Source organism: Periplaneta americana, chromosome 4 (assembly GCF_040183065.1).
Source record: "Periplaneta americana isolate PAMFEO1 chromosome 4, P.americana_PAMFEO1_priV1, whole genome shotgun sequence".
NCBI lineage: Eukaryota > Metazoa > Arthropoda > Insecta > Blattodea > Blattidae > Periplaneta > Periplaneta americana.
In genome coordinates, this window is record NC_091120.1 from 204,581,398 (window position 1) to 204,603,412 (window position 22,015).

Consider the following 22,015-nt stretch of genomic DNA (forward strand, 5'->3'; position numbering starts at 1 on the left):
TCACGCTGGTAAACTTTATTATTTATATATGTACAAGAACTCAAAAACAATCCGGTCTTTGACTAGGAATGCATGGCCCTCGTCAGATTTGGGGCATCTTCCTTAATTGTTCATCACTTGGCTGGAACCTTTCATCCGCTTTGGGATGTATCTGAAGTGTAACCTCACTGCTTCTGAACATCCCAAAGATTTTCCAAGTTGGCTCAAAGTGTATGCTTAAACATTTCAGTATAGAAACAGATTTCATACAGATGGATGGTGTGTCAACTCAATGCCTTGCATCCATTTTGAATTGTCTAAGCACCAACTTAATGAAAAGGAAAAAAAAAAATCGCCACACAAACATAGTAAGACCCAACCTGGTCATCTTCAGGAGGAAAAGGCTTCAGAAAGAAGGAAGTAGGCCTGCCAACTTCGGCAATCATTTATTATCCACAGTGATTGTATTATGTATTGTGCAATAGTATGAGTGAGAAAATGTATGACACAAAAGGGCAGAATTTGACTTATGCAGCATTGGCAGGGAGGTTTTACCTTGTATGAACCTGCAGTCATTCTCAAAATCCAACGAAAGAAAAATATATAATTCGAGGCCTTTACCATAATTGTGTTGTGAAGATGATTTTGAGTATTTGAACCGTGTGTTGAGTACGTTTTTTTTACGATGCTTTATCAACAGCTTAGGTTATTTAGCTCCTGAATGAGATGAAGGTGATAATGCCGGTGAAATGAGTCCGGGGTCCAACACCGAAAGTTACCCAGCATTTGCTCATATTGGGTTGAGGGAAAAGCCCGGAAAAAACTTCAACCAGGTAACTTGCCCCGACCAGGAATCGAACCCAGGCCACCTGGTTTCGCGGCCAGACGCACTAACTGTTACTCCACAGGTGTGGACAACCATGTGTTGAGATTTGATTTCTCAAATGTATTTTGAAGCTTTTAACTGGTTCCATCCTCAGATATTCTCATTTAAAACCTAAACATATGGCCTTACTTACTTACAAATGGCTTTTAAGGAACCCAAAGGTTCATTGCCTCCCTCACATAAGCCCGCCAGCGGTCCCTATCCTGTGCAAGATTAATCCAGTCTCTATCATCATACCCCACCTCCCTCAAATCCATTTTAATATTATCCTCCCATCTACGTCTCGGCCTCCCTAAAGGTCTTTTTCCCTCCGGTATCCCAACTAACACTCTATATGCATTTCTGGATTCGCCCATATGTGCTACATGCCCTGCCCATCTCAAACGTCTGGATTTAATGTTCCTACCAAAATAACAGAATATTAGAATTCATTGTACTCAAAATCAGTAAGTTTAGCTAAAATGGATCTCAACTATTCAGACAGTATCAAATTAGACTTAAGCAATTTTTTATATGAAATGCTTATTTCTAAACAAGAAAAGACTCATTAGAATACAAAATGCTTAATACTGTATTATTTTAGTGTATTTGTTTGTTCTAAATTGTTCAAAATAATCGACATGCTGAAACAAATAGTTGATAACTTAGTTCCCCATTCGAACTAAACGAGACTAGCAATCCTAATGTAAATATAACATGTCATGACCTAATTACAAAAACGAGGTGAAAGTCGTGGGTTAAAATATGGTGAAATGAATATCTGGGAAATTAAATCTCACAGCACTGCAAGGCCAAAACTATATCACTAACCAACCACCATTAAAGTGTGTGGGGGCAAGTAGGTGGCCTCCCTACCATGCTGCACGGAGGTGAACAGTGGATAATCAATAACTGCAGCACATCACGTTCAATTGACACAAGTTGAGCTCGAGAGTGTTCAAAGGCACAAGTATGAACCATGTCATGTTGCTTTTAAGAGTTGGCAGTGTTTGGCCATTGGGCGTGGGGCATGCATCCCAGACTCACACTTGACTAGCTGCCACGTCACAGATCTCCAATATGAGACAACTCTACTGTATCCACCAGCACCACACATGATATGCCTCAAGATTCACATTCCATGAAAAGAACAGTGTTGCCAACGTGTGTTGCTGGTCATATGAGGGACATTAGAAAAGAATTCCTCTAAGCTGAAAAGATGGTAGACTGTTTGCTTTACATTATGGTCAACTACAAGTTTCTGAAGTGGAATTATTAGATGGCAGGCACAGATTATGGCTAGGAGAGAAATTTTTACATTATTCCTCTTCCTCATGCTGGAAATTAGAGTCCTCCTATAATATCTAAGAGAAAAGAGTTGAGACAATGGGGCCAGACATGACCTACTTTAATGCATAATTCAGTAAGCACTTAAAATGCCTTTGCTTCTAGTACCGGGTCAAAATACGAAATATTCCTCACTGATAAAGTAGCTATAAAAATAAAAATTATGTGTAAGTCTAATATACTAAATTATATTATAATAATCCGTGGTGCTACAGCCCGTGAAGGGCCTAGACTGACCACCCGGCCGCTGGCCTCACGCTCACATGCCGAAGGAGAGGTGGACGATCATCCAACCAGAATGGAGGTATCATGTGGTTAGCACGATGATTCCCCCAGCCGTTATAGCTGGCATTCGCAACCGGATTTCGCTACCTATCGTAGCTCCCCAAGTGCATCACGATGCTGGGTGGGCACCGGTCCCATACACTGGCCGAAATTTCATGAGAAAATTTCTTCCCCCACGAGGACTCGAACCAGCGCGCATTCCGTAACGCGAGTCATAGGCAGGATGCCTTAGACCACGACGCAGGACAAATTATATTATACAATAATATAATATATAATTATGTATTAAATTCGTTTAATATCTATGCTTTTACTTCTCATAGGTGATTTGTTTTTCCATTTCCTAGTCACTGAATGCTATCAGATCATTACATATTTTAATTTGCAATGCGATCAAGTAAATATTTTTGTAATGAAAAATGGACATAATTTTGTTGTAGAAAAAAAGGATGATTTATTATTTCATAGACATAGGTAAAAAGTAAAGTAAAGGTATCCCAATCACACGCCATGAAGGCACTTGGGGGGCATGGAGGTACAGCCCCATGCTTTCCATGACCTCGGCACTAAAATGAGGTGGTGTGGTCGGCACCACGCTCTGATCGCCTTTTACCCCCGGGAAAGACCCAGTACTCGATTTTATAGGAGGCTGAGTGAACCTCGGGGCCATTCTGAAAGTTTGGCAACAAGAAAAACCCTGTCACCACTCGGGATCAAACCCCGGACCTTCCAGTCCGTAGCCAGCTGCTCTACCAACTGAGCTACCCGGCCGCCCTTTCATTGACATAGTTATTAGTTTATTTATGCATTAGATTTACTTGTCAATGAATTAATGGAGGTCAGATAGAGATCATCCAATGTCTCTGCTCATTATAAAAGAATTCTACTGGCAATCAGATGGCAGTGCCATCTGCACCTGACTCTAGGAATTATTGGTGGACCATGCAAAGGCCATGGACAATTCTGCTAATGGTACTTACTTTAATGTTACAAAATTACTACGAGCCAGTAGCCCAGTTCACGTTTTGCAGAGTATTTTTTTATTCCAAAATCAACTGCCTTCTGCTAGGTTTGCACTCACGATATGTGACTCTGTAACACTAGTCCACAGACTGTGAGGGCAGAGGCATTTGTTTACATCGTCAGCTGGGGCCAGTCTCAGTAGATCTCTGACATCTGCTGTCACATGATTGTAAATGCGTACAGTTTGGAAACAGCAAATTTCTGCGCCTGCTTTTGTTTATGTTTCCATAGCAACTGTAACCTGCTTGGAAATTAAATTTCTTGGTTTTTGCAAACATAATGATATGCATTTGGTTTCCTGTCCTTAAAAGGATAAGCATGTTGCTTTTCAGAATGAAGTACCTTTGTCTCTATAGTAAAACTTGTTTACATTTTTCTATACAATATTTCCAATGAACTTGGTGCTCTGTTCATCTACTTGTGTGGATTACATTACTGAACTCAGTACCATCTCTTTCTTGGTCTGCCTATGTCATACCTTCCTTTATGTTTATATTCTAGAAATTTTTTTCGTTTATTCTATTTAGCTGTTCTTTCTAATTTTGTTACTGTACGTCTAATTTATCTGTAATTTATAAATATTACTTAATTCTGTATGATTTCTTCATTTGTCAGTTGTCTTTCTTTGTACAACCTTTAACTGAGGATATAAATTTCATCTCTGCGTCAGTTACTTGACGTAAATCTTGTTTCTTTACTGATGTTTTCAATTTTGTTCCATTCTTGAAGACTGCTTTAGTGTTTCACATATCGTCTCTGTGCCTCCAAAATCCACTATATGCTTTTAAACAGATTTTTCAGGAGAAAGAAAAAAGCATCATCACTTTTAATTCCCTTGATTTTGAAAACTACTTTCGGTGTAACTTCAAACAGTACATGAAAAATGATGAAATTATACCCAAAGTCACTTTGAAAATCAATGGAATCAAAAGTGATGTTTTTTTATCCTTTCTCCTGAAAATATCTGTTTAAATGCACATAGCAGATTTTGGAGGCACGGTAACGATATGATCTGAAATGTTAAAATTTTATTTACTGTACAGTCCTCAAAAATCCAATTAGATGTCACAACTTACGTAAATAATGTTTTGTTCGTTTTAATCTTGCAATTTGTCACCACAAAGACAAAAATTTGCAGTTAACCTAGCTTATTGTTTTCAATATTGTAACATCTCTTTATATTCATTTTTTAATGATGTTAGTACCTCATGTTATTAGTATTATTATTATTGTGTTTTTTCAATATTTAACAACTAAGTCAATTATTTACACTTAGGCCCGGTTTCTTCAACCTTTGTTAAATTATAACAGTGTGTTATTCCATTTTAACTGTAAACTTAACATTTGAAGCATTTCTTCAACTACTGTTAAAACCTATGTTAATTTAACTGCCCAATTTCATCCAGTTAAATCATTGAACTCTCTGTTAGCATAGAAGTATCCAATATGGCTGATGCATTAGATGCTGAACTTGTATATCTGGATTATTTCTAAATGATATCCATGAATACATAAACAGAGCGGATGATTTCTGTGATTTTACAGAACAGAAATTCATACAAAGGTACAGGCTATTTTCTGCCAAACCACACTTTTCACTTTCAACTTAGATCCGTTTGTTTGTCTATTCACATTAATTGGTTTATACTGCGAAATAATTTCCAGCAGAAGGTATCTTTCTAACGAAGAGAAATTAGTCCCACGATTTCTTTTTGTTCCAGTGTTTTCCATTTCATAACAGCAATACCAATACGCCACTCCACGCTATTGTAGTACAGACAAGGAAAGAATCATAAATCAAACCTTAGAGAATAGAAAGACTTCTATCCTCTCTGAATCAAACAACGGAAACAAGCGAGAATCGCAATTGTCAGAGTTCAGAAAACAGAAGTGAGCCTATACTTGGTTATAGGTTATGGTTAAACTCTAGAATCTCTGGTCCTAACAGAGTTAACAAACAGAATGTTAAAATGTGAAATGTAAAATTGAAGAAACGCAATATTTTTAACAGCAATTCATACTTTTAACTTACAGTTAATTAATGCTATGTTAGATGCATTTTAACAAAGGTTGAAGAAACTGGGCCTTAGTTTATTCAAAGTCGCGATCAGACCTGAACTGTTGCTCAAGAAGGCAATTTCAGCCTGCATCATAAAGACCACCATGTGTTCTACCTGCAAGATTTGACAACACAGAGATCTGGCAGTTCCCACCAATGGTCTTCATGGCACTGTCTTGCACTACTTTTGAATGACATGCATCAGTTGATTTACAGTTTGTTCTATTCTTTTTCAATTAATAACACTAGAGGGAAGACAGCTGACTGTTCGACAATGAAGACCTTAGCAACAAGACTTCTCAGGTATGTTTCTGAAAATCAAAGTCCTTTATATTGTGATTTTCTTTGTAGGTACCTAAAACGCTACAGCCTTGCATGCCTATTGTAGCCCACCTTTTCTTCCACTTCCTGTTTTGTGTGTCAGAGGCTTCTACGGTCTCGAAAGACGTCCCACAGAGCCACCTGTAGTCTTAATGGAGACATTCGTTCTTTAAAACAAGAGAATCAGGTGAGCTGAGAAATAATCAGTAATTTTGCCTGTATCAGGGTGTTTATATGCTGCGAACATATGTTTTGGGACCCCTTTTATCATTTGTTTTACTGTTCCAAAGGATGCTAAGAATTTTTACAGCTTCATAAAACATTTAGTTTTGCTAGATTTAAGCACGAGTTCAGAGATCATCGTTGATCATGCAGAAGCTGCAGGATGTCAGGGAATGAGATGGCAGTCAGTATGGTATGTGGAAGACATATTCACAATTTAGAATGGAAATAACTGAGAGTCCCTGGGTATTTTTGTGAGCCTGTAGCAATGCAGTATGGCATTTAGTAAAACTACCAACAGTAACACCAGCGAATAGGGATTATAAAGAATGGACACTTTGCGTTGGTACCTTTGATGTAGCCGGACTGATTTCAATGACCTTCAAGCCAGCTAAAGCGTGAGATTCTGCTTTCTCCCTAGAGTTGGCGCTGACATCACACCAGCTAGCAGTCCACACAGTGGAAATATAACACATATAATTAATACATCTAGGTACATTATGTACTCAAATAAAATAAATTGGATCCATAAAATAATAAATCCGTCATTAACTGTAATGTCTAGACTCTAGAGTTGAGACGTTGACCCCAACAACAATTAAAATATGTAATGATTTGATAGCGCTGAAAATGGAAAAACAAAACTCTTACGAGAAGTAAAACCATATACCTATATTATATTATATACAAATATTAAACGAATTCGATACTTAATTTTATAATGTATTATATTATTTTATAATATAATTTATGATATCTGAAATATAAAATATTATTATTACAACTAGTTTGTCACTGAGAAATAAGGAAAAGCTGTTAACTTGAATTTATTTGAAGCAAAGCGTTACTGGATTATGCAATAAGGTAGGCGATGTTTGGATCCTGTGTCTCAACTCTATTCTCAATTATTATCTTAGCGTATGCTCGATTACACTAACCTCTAGCGCTTGAAAGTGGAACTAACCGTTGGCGCACAGAGAAACAAAACACAGGAAAATTCGCTCAGTGTCCATTCTTTATAATCCCTATTCGCTGGTAACACTTGTAGCCAGAGATATGTGACATTTGTAAGATGTAACTCGAATTTTTCTCATTTTATCAATTTGTTGTACAACTTCTTTATACTTCCTGCCATAAAAAGGACGCACTTCTGAGAATTGCGAAATAGCGTGAATTTCAGCAATACTTGTTATTTTATTCGCACAATCTTGACAATAATGTATTTTTCAGTCCTTTGAAAGATGGCACATCTTGGGAGTCCTGCTGTTTCACCATGTAGTTTGTTCATGAGGACGGAATCGGAAAATATAATAATAATAATAATAATAATATAATACAAGAACCATGAAGCCAGATAACAATGAATGATATGTTTCCTTTTACAAAAAAATTTAACTTCGATTACATAAGCTTGTTACATTTTAATCGTAAAATCACAAAATGTGCTTACAGAGGGGTCAGAGAAATACTGAGCTTCAGTTCCTTCGTACAGTCAGTCAAATTAAAGAATACCATTAAAACTGGAAAGACCATTTACAGCATGTGGAGAATAGTTTGCCAGATTATCTTCCAAAAGAGTGCCGAAACCAGGGTGTGGAAAGTGTATGTACGTATACCTTTTCAATTTCAATTTCGGAAAATGTAAATTCAATATCGGAAATGATACTAAACTCAGAAAAGAAGTGAATTTAGGATTTGAATGCTTTTATCATTATTTCAACTGTTACATATTAAAATAAAATATCATAGCTATGCAGCCATTCAATGAACAATGTTTATTGATAATATTCGTTTACATGGCAACGAGGATTGTTGTTTCCATCATAATTTCTGTGGCCGGGAGGAAAAAAGATCTTCAGTCAATTTTTTTTTAAATGAGATTTTTATATATTATGAAAGCAGAAACAATTCTCTACAATCTGGTAAAACGGCTGAAGTCAAATAAGACTCCTGACTGGATTTATAGAGCGTTACCAAATGTCCTAAGTACTTTTTGAATCAAGCACACACAGAATAAAGGGCTTCAGAATATTTAATACTTTATTCCTTACAAACCATCACATGTTTACTTTCCATGCTTCCCTATTAAAAAGGTCTAACTTGTATTTCAGCCATTTTATCACATACTGATGCCCTTTCCTTTTAAAACTTTAAGCACCAGGTAAACAGTCCTATAATTGTTTAAGACCCATTTTGCATTCCTAATAATTTACATTTCTCATTTATTTTGACATGAAAAAGGTCTTATGTTTACATAGTCCCTTCTACTCAGTTTGGCTTCTAGTCTTAAAAGGGCGTAAGTGCGGCTATTTTTGGAAATAATCAAGAAAATTGTTAAATGAGCAACATTACCTGTTTTAGAAGAAATGTAAACAAATAATATACAAGAAAAACCTCTTAATTAAAAAAACTCTATAATTGACACCAATTTCAATCTTTCTACTGCTTTCCTGAAAAGTATAAAATTTTTACTTAAGACCTTTTTCCTCCCGGCCACAGATTTATACAATTACATCGAATTTAATACAATATTATTCAAAATAAAGTGAAAGTAATTTAAATAATATTAAAGCTTTCCGAAATTATATATATCTTTTCTGAAATTCAGTTTCAGCCAATCTTTTATAACAGACATCTCATATAAAAAATATTTACTCTGCTGTTGTGGAAATAAGATGATAAAATGTAGTAAAATATGTGAATATTTCATAGCTTAATGTGTTCACAGAATATTTGTGAAGCATTAATTTTCGTGTAAAATAAAGTACAAACACGTGTTAAGTGTTCATTGTCAATCCATTACAGAAAATAATTTTTTTTTAATTAAAATAAACGGAACTTATCAACACAGATAGTTAACCTCATTCTTTAGGTGCCAGTAAAGAATTTTTAAAATATAAGAGTGGATAAAGAAAGAATGATGCTTATAACTGATCAGAATGAGGAAACAGAATTGGCTGGGTCACTTTCTGAGAAGAAACTGCCTACTGAAGGATGCACTGGAAGGAATGGTGAACGGGAGAAGAGTTCGGGGCAGAAGAAGATATCAGATGATAGACGACATTGAGATATATGGATCATATGTAGAAGCAAAGAGGAAGGCAGAAAATAGGAACATTTGGAGAATGCTGGGTTTGCAGTGAAAGACTGTCCTTGAGCAGAACATTTAATGAATGAATTATTCAGATGGATTAACAGATTTTTGGTGACATTCTTGTCACATCTGTTACAGCGCAAAAAATGATGGTAAAATGAAAATATTCAGAGTAATAATAATGAAAATTCAGATGAATCTAAGGAAGACTGCAAGATGACGAGGTGAGAATGGAACTTAAAAAAATTTACATTTTTAAAAATTAAATTCTAAAACTATGTGCATGTCATATCTGTTACAGAAGAATGACTGATTTCCTTTTATGAAATTCACTTTACATCTTAGGAACTTCATATTACTTTTCCGAAACTGAAATTGTACAGGCTTTTTCCGAAATTTAAATCAAAAAGGTATAGAATGGCTAAGAGTAGTACTTAGAGATTCATAAGAAGAAAGCAACCACGTGGTCTGACATTGAATAGTTTATGGTGATACATATTATGTACTTGTTCCGCTCTGACTACAGATCGGGCAAGACGTGTGCTAGTGGAAAGTTGGCATTTTTTCATTTCCCTGTGGTCCTGCCATCGAAACGTAAAGTACTGCATTGTACACATCACCACTGCTGACTGTGCACCATGCCATTGTGCTTGTAGAGTTGTCTCATGCCAAGAGATTGAAATCACACAATTCTGTATATGTGACAAGAGCTCCTCCACCCTCAGGTGGGGGGTAACGAAACACAGGCAGAAAAGGGTTAAATTGCTTCTAGGGACACCTTGACGCGATACAGCACAACACAGTCTTATTTGGCAATGTTGCCGAGGGTGCCATGTTTTCCAAACCACAGACCACGTGACTTCGTATCACAATTCTGGACCTCAGATGTGCAGCAGAGTCAAGGGCGCAAATAGCCATAGTAGCTGAGTCATTTCAGATCTGCGCAGTAAAAAAAACTTGTTATTCATTCAGGTCACAAACAGCCAGTCTTTTGTTTGGGTTTCCATAGCAATTCCACACAGATTCGAAATTTAATCCTTTGATTATAGCCAAGATTTCAATGTGCCTTTGATTTTCTCCCTTAGGGTACGTACACGTTGGAGCGACGATAACCGATAAAAGAAGCAGCGATGCTATATCAGAGAGAATTGAAGCATGCATTGTTATTGAGGTGTGCATATTGGAGTAACGATAAAAGCGACGAAAAAGAAAAATTCCATTTTCTTCGCTCTTGTCGTTCATATGATCTCTGATTAAGATAATATTAATCTGTATCATTACTGGTGGTTATCAATATATCCGAATATTAATCGATTTATTATTTCGGCATATTAAATTAATTATTACAGATATTGGCAAATTGATCAGTTGTGTATTTATTCATCATATGTTACGTGATCACAAGAACCAATCACAACACAACGAATTTATACTGTCTTTGGGATGAGAAACGAGTTCAATTTCGTACATATTTAAGTTATATTACCCTTGAACTTGGCAGCTGATACTTTCTATATATCTTCTTTCATTAAGTGGATGCATAGAATATCTTCTACTGATAAATCAAAATGTTCGCTTCCTGCGACCTCGTTGCTCCGATATGAACACTTGATTCTTTGATAATACCAAAGCATCGCTAGGTCGTTTTATTTATTGTTTATCATTGCTTCAACTTGTACGTACCCTTACAGAGTGATTTCGTTTGTCAGGAATAGCTATTCAATGAGCTGATATCTAACTTTTTGAAGCAGGCTAAATTATGTGTCTTGGTTATCTCATCTGTATAAAAAAAAATTTACAAAATTTTGAATTGAATATTGAAATCTCGTTTTCATACCGAATTTTGAATGTAATCTTCAAACCAGATCACGAGTGACTTTATTTTTAAAGATAAAGTAGAAATAGCCTGAATATTTTGTGATGCGTATCAGTTTATATTATTCACACACGGGATGGGAGTCTGTTACATAAATTTCTCTACATAATATGAAGGCATAAGTGCCGAGAGAAAACTGTGTTAAAGTATACAAAGAACCTTAGGATTCCTTATGATACAGATCTCTAGTCTTTGTAGGAATATACAGTCATTTATTTTGCATGATGAGAGTCAATAGAGTCAATTTTTTTTTTTTTTTAGTAGGTTATTTTACGACGCTTTATCAACAGCTTTGGTTATTTAGCGTCTGAATGAGATGAAGGTGATAATGCCGGTGAAATGAGTCCGGAGTCCAACACTGTAAGTTACTCAGCATTTGCTCATATTGGTTGAGGGAAAGCCCCGGAAAAAACCTCAACCAGGTAACTTATCCCGACCGGGAATCGAATCCAGCCACCTGGTTTCGCGGCTAGACGTGGTAACCGACAATAGAGTCAATCAGTTTATAGTTTTTAAATGTGAAATAACACAGAAATTAACCAAATTCTTATACAGAGTTTAAAATGTTTTTATTTACTGCAAAACAGAATCCCTATTCATAAACAAAGGGAGTTTTCAATGCAGTAGGCCTAAATCTACTATATGGGACCAATGAATTTACTTCCTCTGATGAAACTGGCACTATGATTTATTTTAGTAGGTTATTTTACGACGCTTTATCAACAGCTTAGGTTATTTAGTGTCTGAATAAGATGAAGGTGATAATGTCGGTGAAATGAGTCCGGGGTCCAGCACCGAAAGTTACCCAGCATTTGCTCATATTGGGTTGAGGGAAAACCCCGGAAAAAAACCTCAACCAGGTAATTTGCCCTGACCGGGAATCGAACCCGGGCCACATGGTTTCGCGGCTAGATGCTCTAATCGTTACTCCACAAGTGTGGACTGGCACTATGATTTTTAACTCCTAAATGTCCAATTGTTTCTTTGCATCTGAAGCCTGATTAGTGTAACATGTAGCTAATCGGCGATATATGCAATGGAGGTGGGAAAGGAACTGGCCACTCTACCCCATTATCTCCTGGCCTAGTTGCCTCATAAGTGGTTTGTAGTCAGGGAAACATGGCATGCTGCAAGACTTTGGCTTCTACTTTGAATATTTTACACTTTCATTACAGCTAGTGTAACCTAAATTCTCACTATTTGTTCAGGCGCTCTAGAGTCCTTCCTCAGCAACTTGGAGTCTCATTCTGCTGTCACTTTATTACACTAGGCCACGACTTTCTCACTTCTTTGCTGTTTACTTGAAAATTTGTTCAGTGGCTCTCAACTGGAAGTGATAATACATTTCACTTTGTCGCATGATTTTCGAGCTTGTTGCTTCAACTATCTTGGTTCTTCTTTTGTCACTAATCACAAGCTAATACAAATTTGTAACGAAATGTAAGGAAAGAGTGTTGGAAATTAACAAGGACACACAAGATCACTAATCTGTGAGATACGAGAGTCGTCAAAGTTTTCAGAAGTATTTCAATTACATTCTTATTGTATTTGCTCCTTCCCTCATGAAAGTGTCAAATAACTTAACGTAATCTGTTGTTATGCAATGTACATTTCCAGAGTTGTACTGTGACTTGACGGACTTGAAATTTATCCACTCTGCCAGAAGCTAGCACCAAACAAGTAATGAAAATTAAACATAACGTAAGCGTTAACTTACAGTAAAATCAAGAAGTCATACCATCATTCACGATGGGAACATAAACATAACAGCAAACATACTTGGTAACCATGGAAACATAACAACGACGCCATTTCCTTCTGTCATATACTTCAGCGCTCCACGATTGTGTTCTGTTTGCAAATCACGTAAGCATAAGCAACTTTCGTGTTAACATCTTACGGTAATGTTTATGTCAATGCTTACGTGAATCATTGTGAATGATCCCATTTGGTAGCCTGGTGCAAACTTCTGTGTTTATGTTACGGTTATGTTTAATTTTCATTGTGAATGGGCCTTTAACATGAAAGTTTGTAAACTCCAAACTTTCATGCTTTTGCTTACGTGATTTGCAAACAGAACACAATCGTGGAGCGCTGAAGTATACGACAGTATAATGAGAAAATGGCGTCGTTATGTTTCCATGGTTACCAAGTATGTTTGCTGTTATGTTTATGTTCCCAGTATAATGAGAAAATGGCGTCGTTGTTATGTTTCCATGGTTACCAAGTATGTTTGCTATTATGTTTATGTTCCCATCGTGAATGATGGTATGACTTCTTGATTTTACCGTAACGTTTATATTCTTAAGTTAACGCTCACGTTATGTTTAATTGTCATTGTGAATGAGCCTTAACAATGTGGTCAGAGGCACCTTACAGGAAAATCTGATCTTAAAGAGGAATAAAATATGCACTCTAATTAAGTCATTAACATAAGATGTAGGCTAACAAAATACTTATCAGATGGGTTACGTAACTTTATCTGATTTTTATTTATTTTATGCGGTAATAAATTCACTTATAACAAAGAAATAATTTAATTTTGAAGCCAAATAATGTTGAACAGAATATCACCAAACTCTTACGTTCAAAGGCAAGTTTTCACTAGTTCGAATTTTGACAGAGATCTTCTTGAAAAAGCTACTGTTAGTACGTTTCTTAATGTCATATTTACATTAGGGTACACTTCAAATTATCTCATTATATATTATTTTAGCAATTCATAAATATTTGAACTTGTAGGTACTGGCTTGGCACACATTCTTGCTTCATAAAACAATTTTTTTTTTCATTTACGTCAGTATTAAGGTACGGTCACACGTCGCTACTTTTGCAGCGCTGCAGTACAAAAAACTGCGCAACTCTCGTACTGCGACGTGTGAACAACGGTGCAACCCGAAAAGTAGCGGCTGCCGAACCTGCTGCCCGCTACTTTTCCATGCTGCGCGCAGCTTAGAAGTAGCGACGTGTGAACAGCGTTCTCAGGGTTGCAGCCGCAGCATTTTTGATATCGGTTTTGTTGAAACTTTTGCTGCGGTTGCGACCAGTGTTGCCACCCAAATGTGCCAATGATACTTTTATTGTTTGGATATATTTTAATGTTAGATATGATGAAAATAAATTATTTGTAACAGTTATTAAATGCACAACACAGTCTGAGCATATTTGCTGATGATATAATTCATTTTTTTAATTTTCCGTAGCGTTTCAAACATGAGGGTTGCCAACATCGATTACGTGAATATGCTGTTGGTTATCATTTAAGTATATAGGCGTTTTTAAAAGCTTTATAGTAAAAATAATGCCAATTTCTGAATACTAGATACGACAGAAAAGCAAATAATAGATAAGTAAGCTTCCACATGAGTTTCTTAATAATGTGAACATAACCACAAAATGTATATTGAGAAGTCAACACGGAGATGGAAACCTGCAGCATGACTGCGGCTGCAAAAGTAGCGCCTTGTGTGTGAACAGACCTGCAACCTCCAGTTGCAACTTTTGCAGCACTCGGGTTGCGCAGCACGAAAAGTAGCATGCAGCGCGCTACTTTTGGCTTACGTGTGAACACGACACGCAACTTTTGCAGCTGCAGTACAAAAGTTGCGCAGAAAAAGTAGCGACGTGTGACCGTACCTTTATGCAAATCATTATTGGATAGCATGAACAGACCCTTTAGTAAAACAATAATAGTTCATTATTGAGTGAGGAAATTGTAGTTATGTGTATTCTGCAATACATTTTTCGGCATCAAATATTTAAAGATTAACAGTTTTACACAGCAGTATGCTGACAAATACTGCAGCACCGACCCTCATACTTGTTATGCTGCTGGATTATGAAAATCTTTCCCTTTGAAGAAGCGTCCCAGTAACAATGTGTTATACTGTTGCACAGCAGACTCTGACATGTTTTATGATAATTTTATTCTGTTATGGCATTAATTTTTGGTTTAATTATCTTGTAATTTCAATTCTCTTTTTCAAGTTGGCAGTTTCTCGTTCGTGAACCACCACCACTTGTGTAAAAGATTGGGAGATAGGGAACCAAAGTTCGCAGACTGAAACCAGGCTGAAAGCAACTTTCAGCAGTAAAACTGGGGCCTAAGAACTCTGCTACTAATTTTCTTCAAAAAGAGGACAGCTGGAAATTTTTTATCCTACTTATTATATGTGTAACTAGAGATCTGTGGGGCCGTGAACATCACAGCATCTATAATGCACATGTTCCTACTTGTAGAACCATCTACAGGTGGATTTATTTATGACATTAACGGATCAAATGTCATACAATTATTGTGGCACTGAACCTTTTTTCCCCTCAGTCACAATTTTTTGTCCGAACATCCATCTCTTTCAGCCGGGTTTGAACCTGCGACGCTAGGGTCTGAAGACTTGTGCAGTAACCACTAGACCACCAAAGTCAACCACGAGCTAAACACGTTATCACACTAGAAAATTACGCCTCCGGGTCGAATAGCAATCACCACGAAGTGCTCGGCACCTTCAAGATGTCTGTATTGGACTGTTCGCCTTTGGTAGCAAAATGTGGAGTGAACGACGTTTCGAAGGTTGCATGTATCTTCATTTCCAGGTGAAAGTGGAGAAAGTAGCATGTATATTGGGGCCAGTGCAAAACTAAATTAAGTTGAAAAGTAACTGAAACTTTAAACTGCCACCAAACGGACTGAGAAAGAAATAACTTGGGAAAGTGGAGTTATTCAACAACTGATTTGATCCGAAGATTTGTAACGACATCTTTGATAAGTAACTACCCACTCTGTACTGATGTGGTAAACGGGTAGATTTAGGTAGTTGCTTATGCACCTTATTTGCGTCTTACAGAGGTGCGGGAAGATCAAATCTGTTGGATAAAGGTATTTGTCACTCTTTTATTTTACCCAGTTCGTAGTTCCTTCTCGCTTATAATTCTTATCTACAGGGTGGTCCAAAATGCTGCACCATAGACGGATTACGATAACTGTGACATATTTGCGATTTCTTTTTGTAGGTGAACCGTGCTGCCTGTTGAAGAGTGGGTAGGAGTTATTCTGGTTTTGGTTGCGAAGGCTACTCCCACAGGGATGTTACAACAGAATTTAATTGACAGCATATAGCACTCATCACTGTTAGCAGGTTGCTCCAGGAATTGAAAACCATAAGTAGTTTGGCGGACGCACCTGGAAGAGGATGACCAAGCACATGGAGTACACTGTCCTGGTAAAGGTGTATCTCGAGCCCAAAGAAGCTCGGAATTGGGCATTTCCCAAACAACCATCCAGTGCACCTTGGAGAAGCTCAAGTTTCACTTTTTAAGTTGTCACTGGCACAGCTCAGTTGGCTGAGACACTTGTCTCCTGATCTGGAGTTGTGCTCGAGCACAGGTTCGATTCCCGCTTGGGCTGATTACCTGGTTGAGTTTTTTCCGAGATTTTTCCCATTAGGTGAATGTCAGGTAATCTATGGCGAATCTTCAGCCTCATCTCGCTATGACAGAAGACAATCCTGATCATTTAGCTGAAATGTTTAAATGGTTTCTTTGAAAGATGGAAGAGGGTGAGGAATTTTCGTGCACGATCACGTTCTGTAATTAAGCTAGTAGTAGGTTATTTTACGACGCTTTATCAACAGCTTAGGTCATTTAGCGTCTGAATGAGATGAAGGTGATAACGCCGGTGAAATGAGTCCGGGCCCAGCACCGAAAGTTACCCAGCATTTGCTCATATTGGGTTGAGGGAAAACCCCGGAAAAAACCTGAACCAGATAACTTGCCCCGACCGAGAATCGAACCCGGGCCACCTGGTTGTGCGGTCATACACGCTAGCCGTTACTCCACAGGTGTGGACTAATGAAGCTAATTTTTATGTGAATGGTGAGATAGACCAGCAGAATTTGCGCTACTTGTCCGACCAGAATTCACATTGGTTTATTGACAAGAAACGATGTGCAGACTGGATCGTGGTTTGGTGTGGTCTGTGAAAAGACAGCATCATGGTCTCCTGCTTTTTTAAGACACTGTCATGAGTATAACATACCTGGCACGAGAAAAACATTAATTTGACTTTGACATAATTGGTTTGCATCTGTAGTGATTCGTGCAAGCATGTCCTTGGCTGGACTGGCTATAGGGGACACGTGGAATGGGCTCCCCAATCCCTGGATTTCAATCCAATGTATTTAGCAAAAGTGTACAATGTGAAAATCAGGGACAAACAGCATCTGCGAGAACGAATTGCTTCTGAGTGCTGTGTCTTTTCGTCGGACTTAATGACCCGCATCCTGTGAGACATGGGTGAACGCCTAGAGTTGTGCTTTGACACTAGTGGCCATCACACAGAGCAAATATTGTAATCCAGCCTATGGTGCGGGAATTTTGAGCCACCTTAGAAAACCTCTACCACTGTCAACCTGTCTATAATTTCGCGTTCCGTAAACTGGGGATACTTTGAACACAGAGGAAACTTTGACCATTTTTTCAGAAAATCAAATTTAGGTTTCTACATGCTGCACTTGTTATAATTTTTTTTAGTAATTATTTTACGACGCTTTATCAACATCTTAGGTTATTTAGCGTCTGAATGAAATGAAGGTGATAATGACGGTGAAATGAGTCCGGGGTCCAGCACCGAAAGTTACCCAGCATTTGCTTATATTGGGTTGAGGGAAAACCCCGGAAAAAACCTCAACCAGGTAACTTGCCCCGACCGGGAATCGAACCCGGGCCACCTGGTTTCGTGGCCAGACGTGTTGACCGTTACTCCACAGATGTGGACCACTTGTTATAGATGGAGGTAAATTTAATATGAGAATGGTTTTATGATAATTTACCTCCATCTATAACAAGTGGAGCATGTAGAAACCTAAATATGATTTTCTGAAAAAAACGGTCAAAGTTTCCTCTGTGTTCAAAGTATCCGCAGTTTAGGGTTGTCTGTTCTCAAACTGCAAATTGCATTTAGCCGTATGTAATGGCCGCAAGTCGAATTTTGCTCTTTCCTCCCTTTATCACTTGAAGACGGAGATAGATTGAACCTTCAGAGCATCGTGTAATCTATACTTCGCAAACAGTCTCCCCTGGCTACAGACTGCTCCCTGTGCCGTGCCGTCGCCGCACGGAGTCCTGATATGTCACTACGCGTGCACGTCTCTCAGCAGCACGTGGACTTGGCGGGCTCTGCCTCCACCAGGTTGAAGTCGAGGCCGCCCGGCCGCTGGAAGCCCGTCTTGATGCCGTCCCAGCCGTCCTCGACCTTGTACTCTCCCGACTGGATACGGGCGTACACCTCCTGCGTGACGGCGTGGAAGGCCTCCTCGACGTGGGCGCCCGTGCGGGCGGAGGTCTCCACGTGGTGCAGGCCGTGCTGCTCTGCGAAGGCGCGCGCCTCCTCGCGGCTCACCTCGCGCCGCTCCAGGTCCAGCTTGCAGCCCACCAGCGCGAACACGGGGCGGTGCGGCTCGATGTGGCGCCGCGCCTCCATCATCCACAGCGGGATGTGCTCGAAGCTGGCGCGGTTCGTGATGTCGTACACCAGCAGCGCCCCCACGGAGTTGCGGTAGTACGACTTGGTGATGGACCTGCATAAGGTTCATGGTAGTCACTGAGATGCTTGGGATAACTGATGGTGGTGGTGATGTTGGAGGTGATTGGTGACTAGTGGTGACTACTGATGAGAATGTTAGTGGAGGTGATTGATGAAGGGCATGGTTGTTTTTTTTATTTTATTGGGTTATTTTACGATGCTGTATCAACATCTAGGTTATTTAGCGTCTGAATGATATGAAGGTGATAATGCTGGTGAAATGAGTCTGGGGTCCAACACCGAAAGTTACCCAGCATTTGCTCGTATTGGGTTGAGGGAAAACCCTGGAAAAACCTCAATCAGGTAACTTGCCCCGACCGGGATTCGAACCCAGGCCACCTGGTTTCGCGGCCAGACGCGCTGACTGTTACTCCACAGGTGTGGACTCTTGGTTGTTCATGGTATATGATGATATAGATTGTTAATTGTTGAAAATAGATGATAGTTGATAAGGGTCACGGTCGTTAATGTGGTTAATTGTGGTGACAGTTGTGGTAGATTTATGGAGTCATAGTGGTTGATGATTGTGGAAGTGGTTGATTGTGGTGGTGGTGGTGGTGGTCATGGTTGTTGATTTGAGGTGGTTAATGGTGGTGATGGTTGTGGATGTGAAAGTGGTTGATTGTGGTGGTGGTGGTCATGGTTGTTGATTTGGAGGTGGTTAATGGTGGTGATGGTTGTGGATGTGAAAGTGGTTCATAGTGATGATGGTCATGGTTGTTGATTTGGAGGTGGTTAATGGTGGTGATGGTTGTGGATGTGAAAGTGGTTCATAGTGATGATGGTCATGGTTGTTGATTTGGAGGTGGTTAATGGTGGTGATGGTTGTGGATGTGAAAGTGGTTGATAGTGGTGATGGTCATGGTTGTTGATTTGGAGGTGGTTTATGGTGATGATGGTCATGGTTGTTGATTTGGAGGTGGTTAATGGTGGTGATGGTTGTGGATGTGAAAGTGGTTGATTGTGGTGGTGGTCATGGTTGTTGATTTGGAGGTGGTTAATGGTGGTGATGGTTATGGATGTGAAAGTGGTTGATAGTGGTGATGGTCATGGTCGATTGTTGTTGATAGGAACATGGTTATTGATTTGCAGGTGGTTAATGGTGGTGATGGTCATGGTTGATGATGGTTGGAATGGATGATTATGGTAACTCTTATGATGCAAGGCAGATCATCACGGAAGTTCGTTAGTTTGCCACATGAAGCCCAGAATATTGCTAGCTGTGATTCAATGAGAATCATGGGAAAAACTGATTATAAGTGTTGCTAGTGTGACAATTTTCAACCCATATTATGAATAGGTCTACCCATTATTTACAGTATTTGCCAGTTTTATAACATTACTATTATTACTAAAGTCAAGTCATATTTTTGTGTAGCAGATTTAGAATTTTAGGCAGAGGCAAAGTCAGTGATTAGATGTTAGCGATCCTGTTATGTTTGAATATTAAAGACACAGGCGTTGATGTGAATAGTTCAGGTAGCAGAAGGAATGTGTAGTCCATGGTTGCAGTTTAATGTTCAACCATTATAGGCTATTCATATGGATATGTCAAACCAAATACCATTATGTGGTGTACATATTATGGTTAAACATTTCATTTAAACTGATAAATAATACCAAGCGCTCTATCTTTGGGGAGTAATATAATAATAATAATAATAACAATAACAGTTGGTATAATACCTAATCTTACAATAAAATACTGTTACAAATTTTTAAGTGAGGCTGTATAACCAGTTTTGAAAGTTATTTACCACCCTTGCAGCGAAGCATCAAAGGTGCCGTTGTGAGATTTTCGTCATGGTGTGGGGTGATAACGAAAATCGTGTAGCAGTGACAGCACTTCATAGGCTTGGAAAACCAGCTTCTGATATTTCCATGACCATTAAAAAATTTCGAATCAGCAGAATATTTGTGTTTCGGACCATCAAGAGGTCCGCTGATCTAGGGACAAATGCTGACTGTCCGAGGCAAGACCACCCTCACACCATGAGGACCAAAATGCTGGTTCAACAGTGGCGGCTCATATTCCAAAAATCACTGTGCTAGCTATGAGCTGCAGATTTCAAGAATTATGATGTCCAGCATACTTAGAAATGACCCAGGGTAAGAGCTTACTGGCGAAGCACAAGTCATTTCCTCGGTCCCTAATGGAAGCAGCAGAGGGAGTTTAAATGAAGACACTTTGTTCAGCATTACGCTCAGAATGGGCACAAAAGAATTCTTTTTACTGACGAAAAACTCTTCAAAATGATAGGGTTTATGTCTCAAGCTCTCGAGAAGCTCGTGACAAAGGTCCAAGAATCTTCAGGGGTCATTAATAAATTTATTCGTCTGATATCTGATGGAAGTTCAATGTTGGAATTACCATTGTCAAAAGTGTTAAAATACCTCACAAACACTTACCTGTCGCACATGGAATTATCTAGGGTCAAGTTATATAATTTTTTTAATTTTTCGTGTCTGTCATGCAGCCTAATGGAATAAATTATGGTGGTGAAGTCACGATGATGCAAACATTAAGATTCGCCTAACTTAAAAAAAAAAATTAAATAAGTAGTCAGGATGTTAAGCGATAGCTATCATTACACTTTGTACAAAAACGCTTAATTTAACCATAACGTCAGTGCTAAATTCGTGCAGTTGTAAAACAACGTAAAATTGGTCGAAATGAATGGTATGTGCATTTTATTATACAGAATTAACCAAGGGCAAGGAGGAAAGTGGTACTAGTAATGTGACGTTTGTTGACTACATGTCTGTAGCTACGTAAATAAACTCTCTCAAATGAAAAATGTAAACATACCTAAATCTTTCCTGCCCAGCAGTGTCCCATAGCTGCAATTTTATCCTAGTTCCATCTTTCACTTCTATCAGACGGGCAAAGAAATCAACACCAACTGTTGGATCTGAAAGCTACACAATTAAGGTTTAGAATAATAAAATATTCGCAATTTCAAGATGAGTCATTCACTAAGCTCATGTCACATACCTCAGCAAATTTCCCATCCGTGAAGTATTTTAATAAGGAACTTTTACCAACTGTACTATCACCAATTAGAATTAACCGAAACTGGTAATCGAAAATTGGCTCAACCATTCTGACAACACTTATTAAACATTGAAACTATTAGCGTTTGTCATCGTGTACATTCACTGAAGGAAGTCTTTAAAATTAGACGTATATAACCTTCTTCTCAGCTGACCGTGACACACTGATCCCACTTCCGGTCTCAGGACAAATAATGGCAATACTGGCAACATTTCGAAATGAGAATTACTTCTTGTTATGTAGCGTGGTATTTTCTATTTTTGTATGTTCTGATACATAACAATATGATTCAGGACTACCAACAGAATAA

General features: G+C 38.4%; 1 protein-coding gene across 1 annotated transcript; it reads right to left on the minus strand.

Annotated features, from left to right (window-relative positions):
- On the minus strand, window positions 1–21,886 carry Rab39 (RAS oncogene family member Rab39). Its single transcript, XM_069824806.1, has 3 exons — window positions 21,646–21,886; window positions 21,460–21,569; window positions 1–18,645 (listed from the first exon to the last, which is right to left on the minus strand). Exons 1-3 carry the CDS (start codon window positions 21,751–21,753, stop codon window positions 18,219–18,221), a joined length of 645 nt encoding a protein of 214 aa, XP_069680907.1. The 5' UTR covers window positions 21,754–21,886; the 3' UTR covers window positions 1–18,218.
- Window positions 21,887–22,015: the final 129 nt, after the last annotated feature.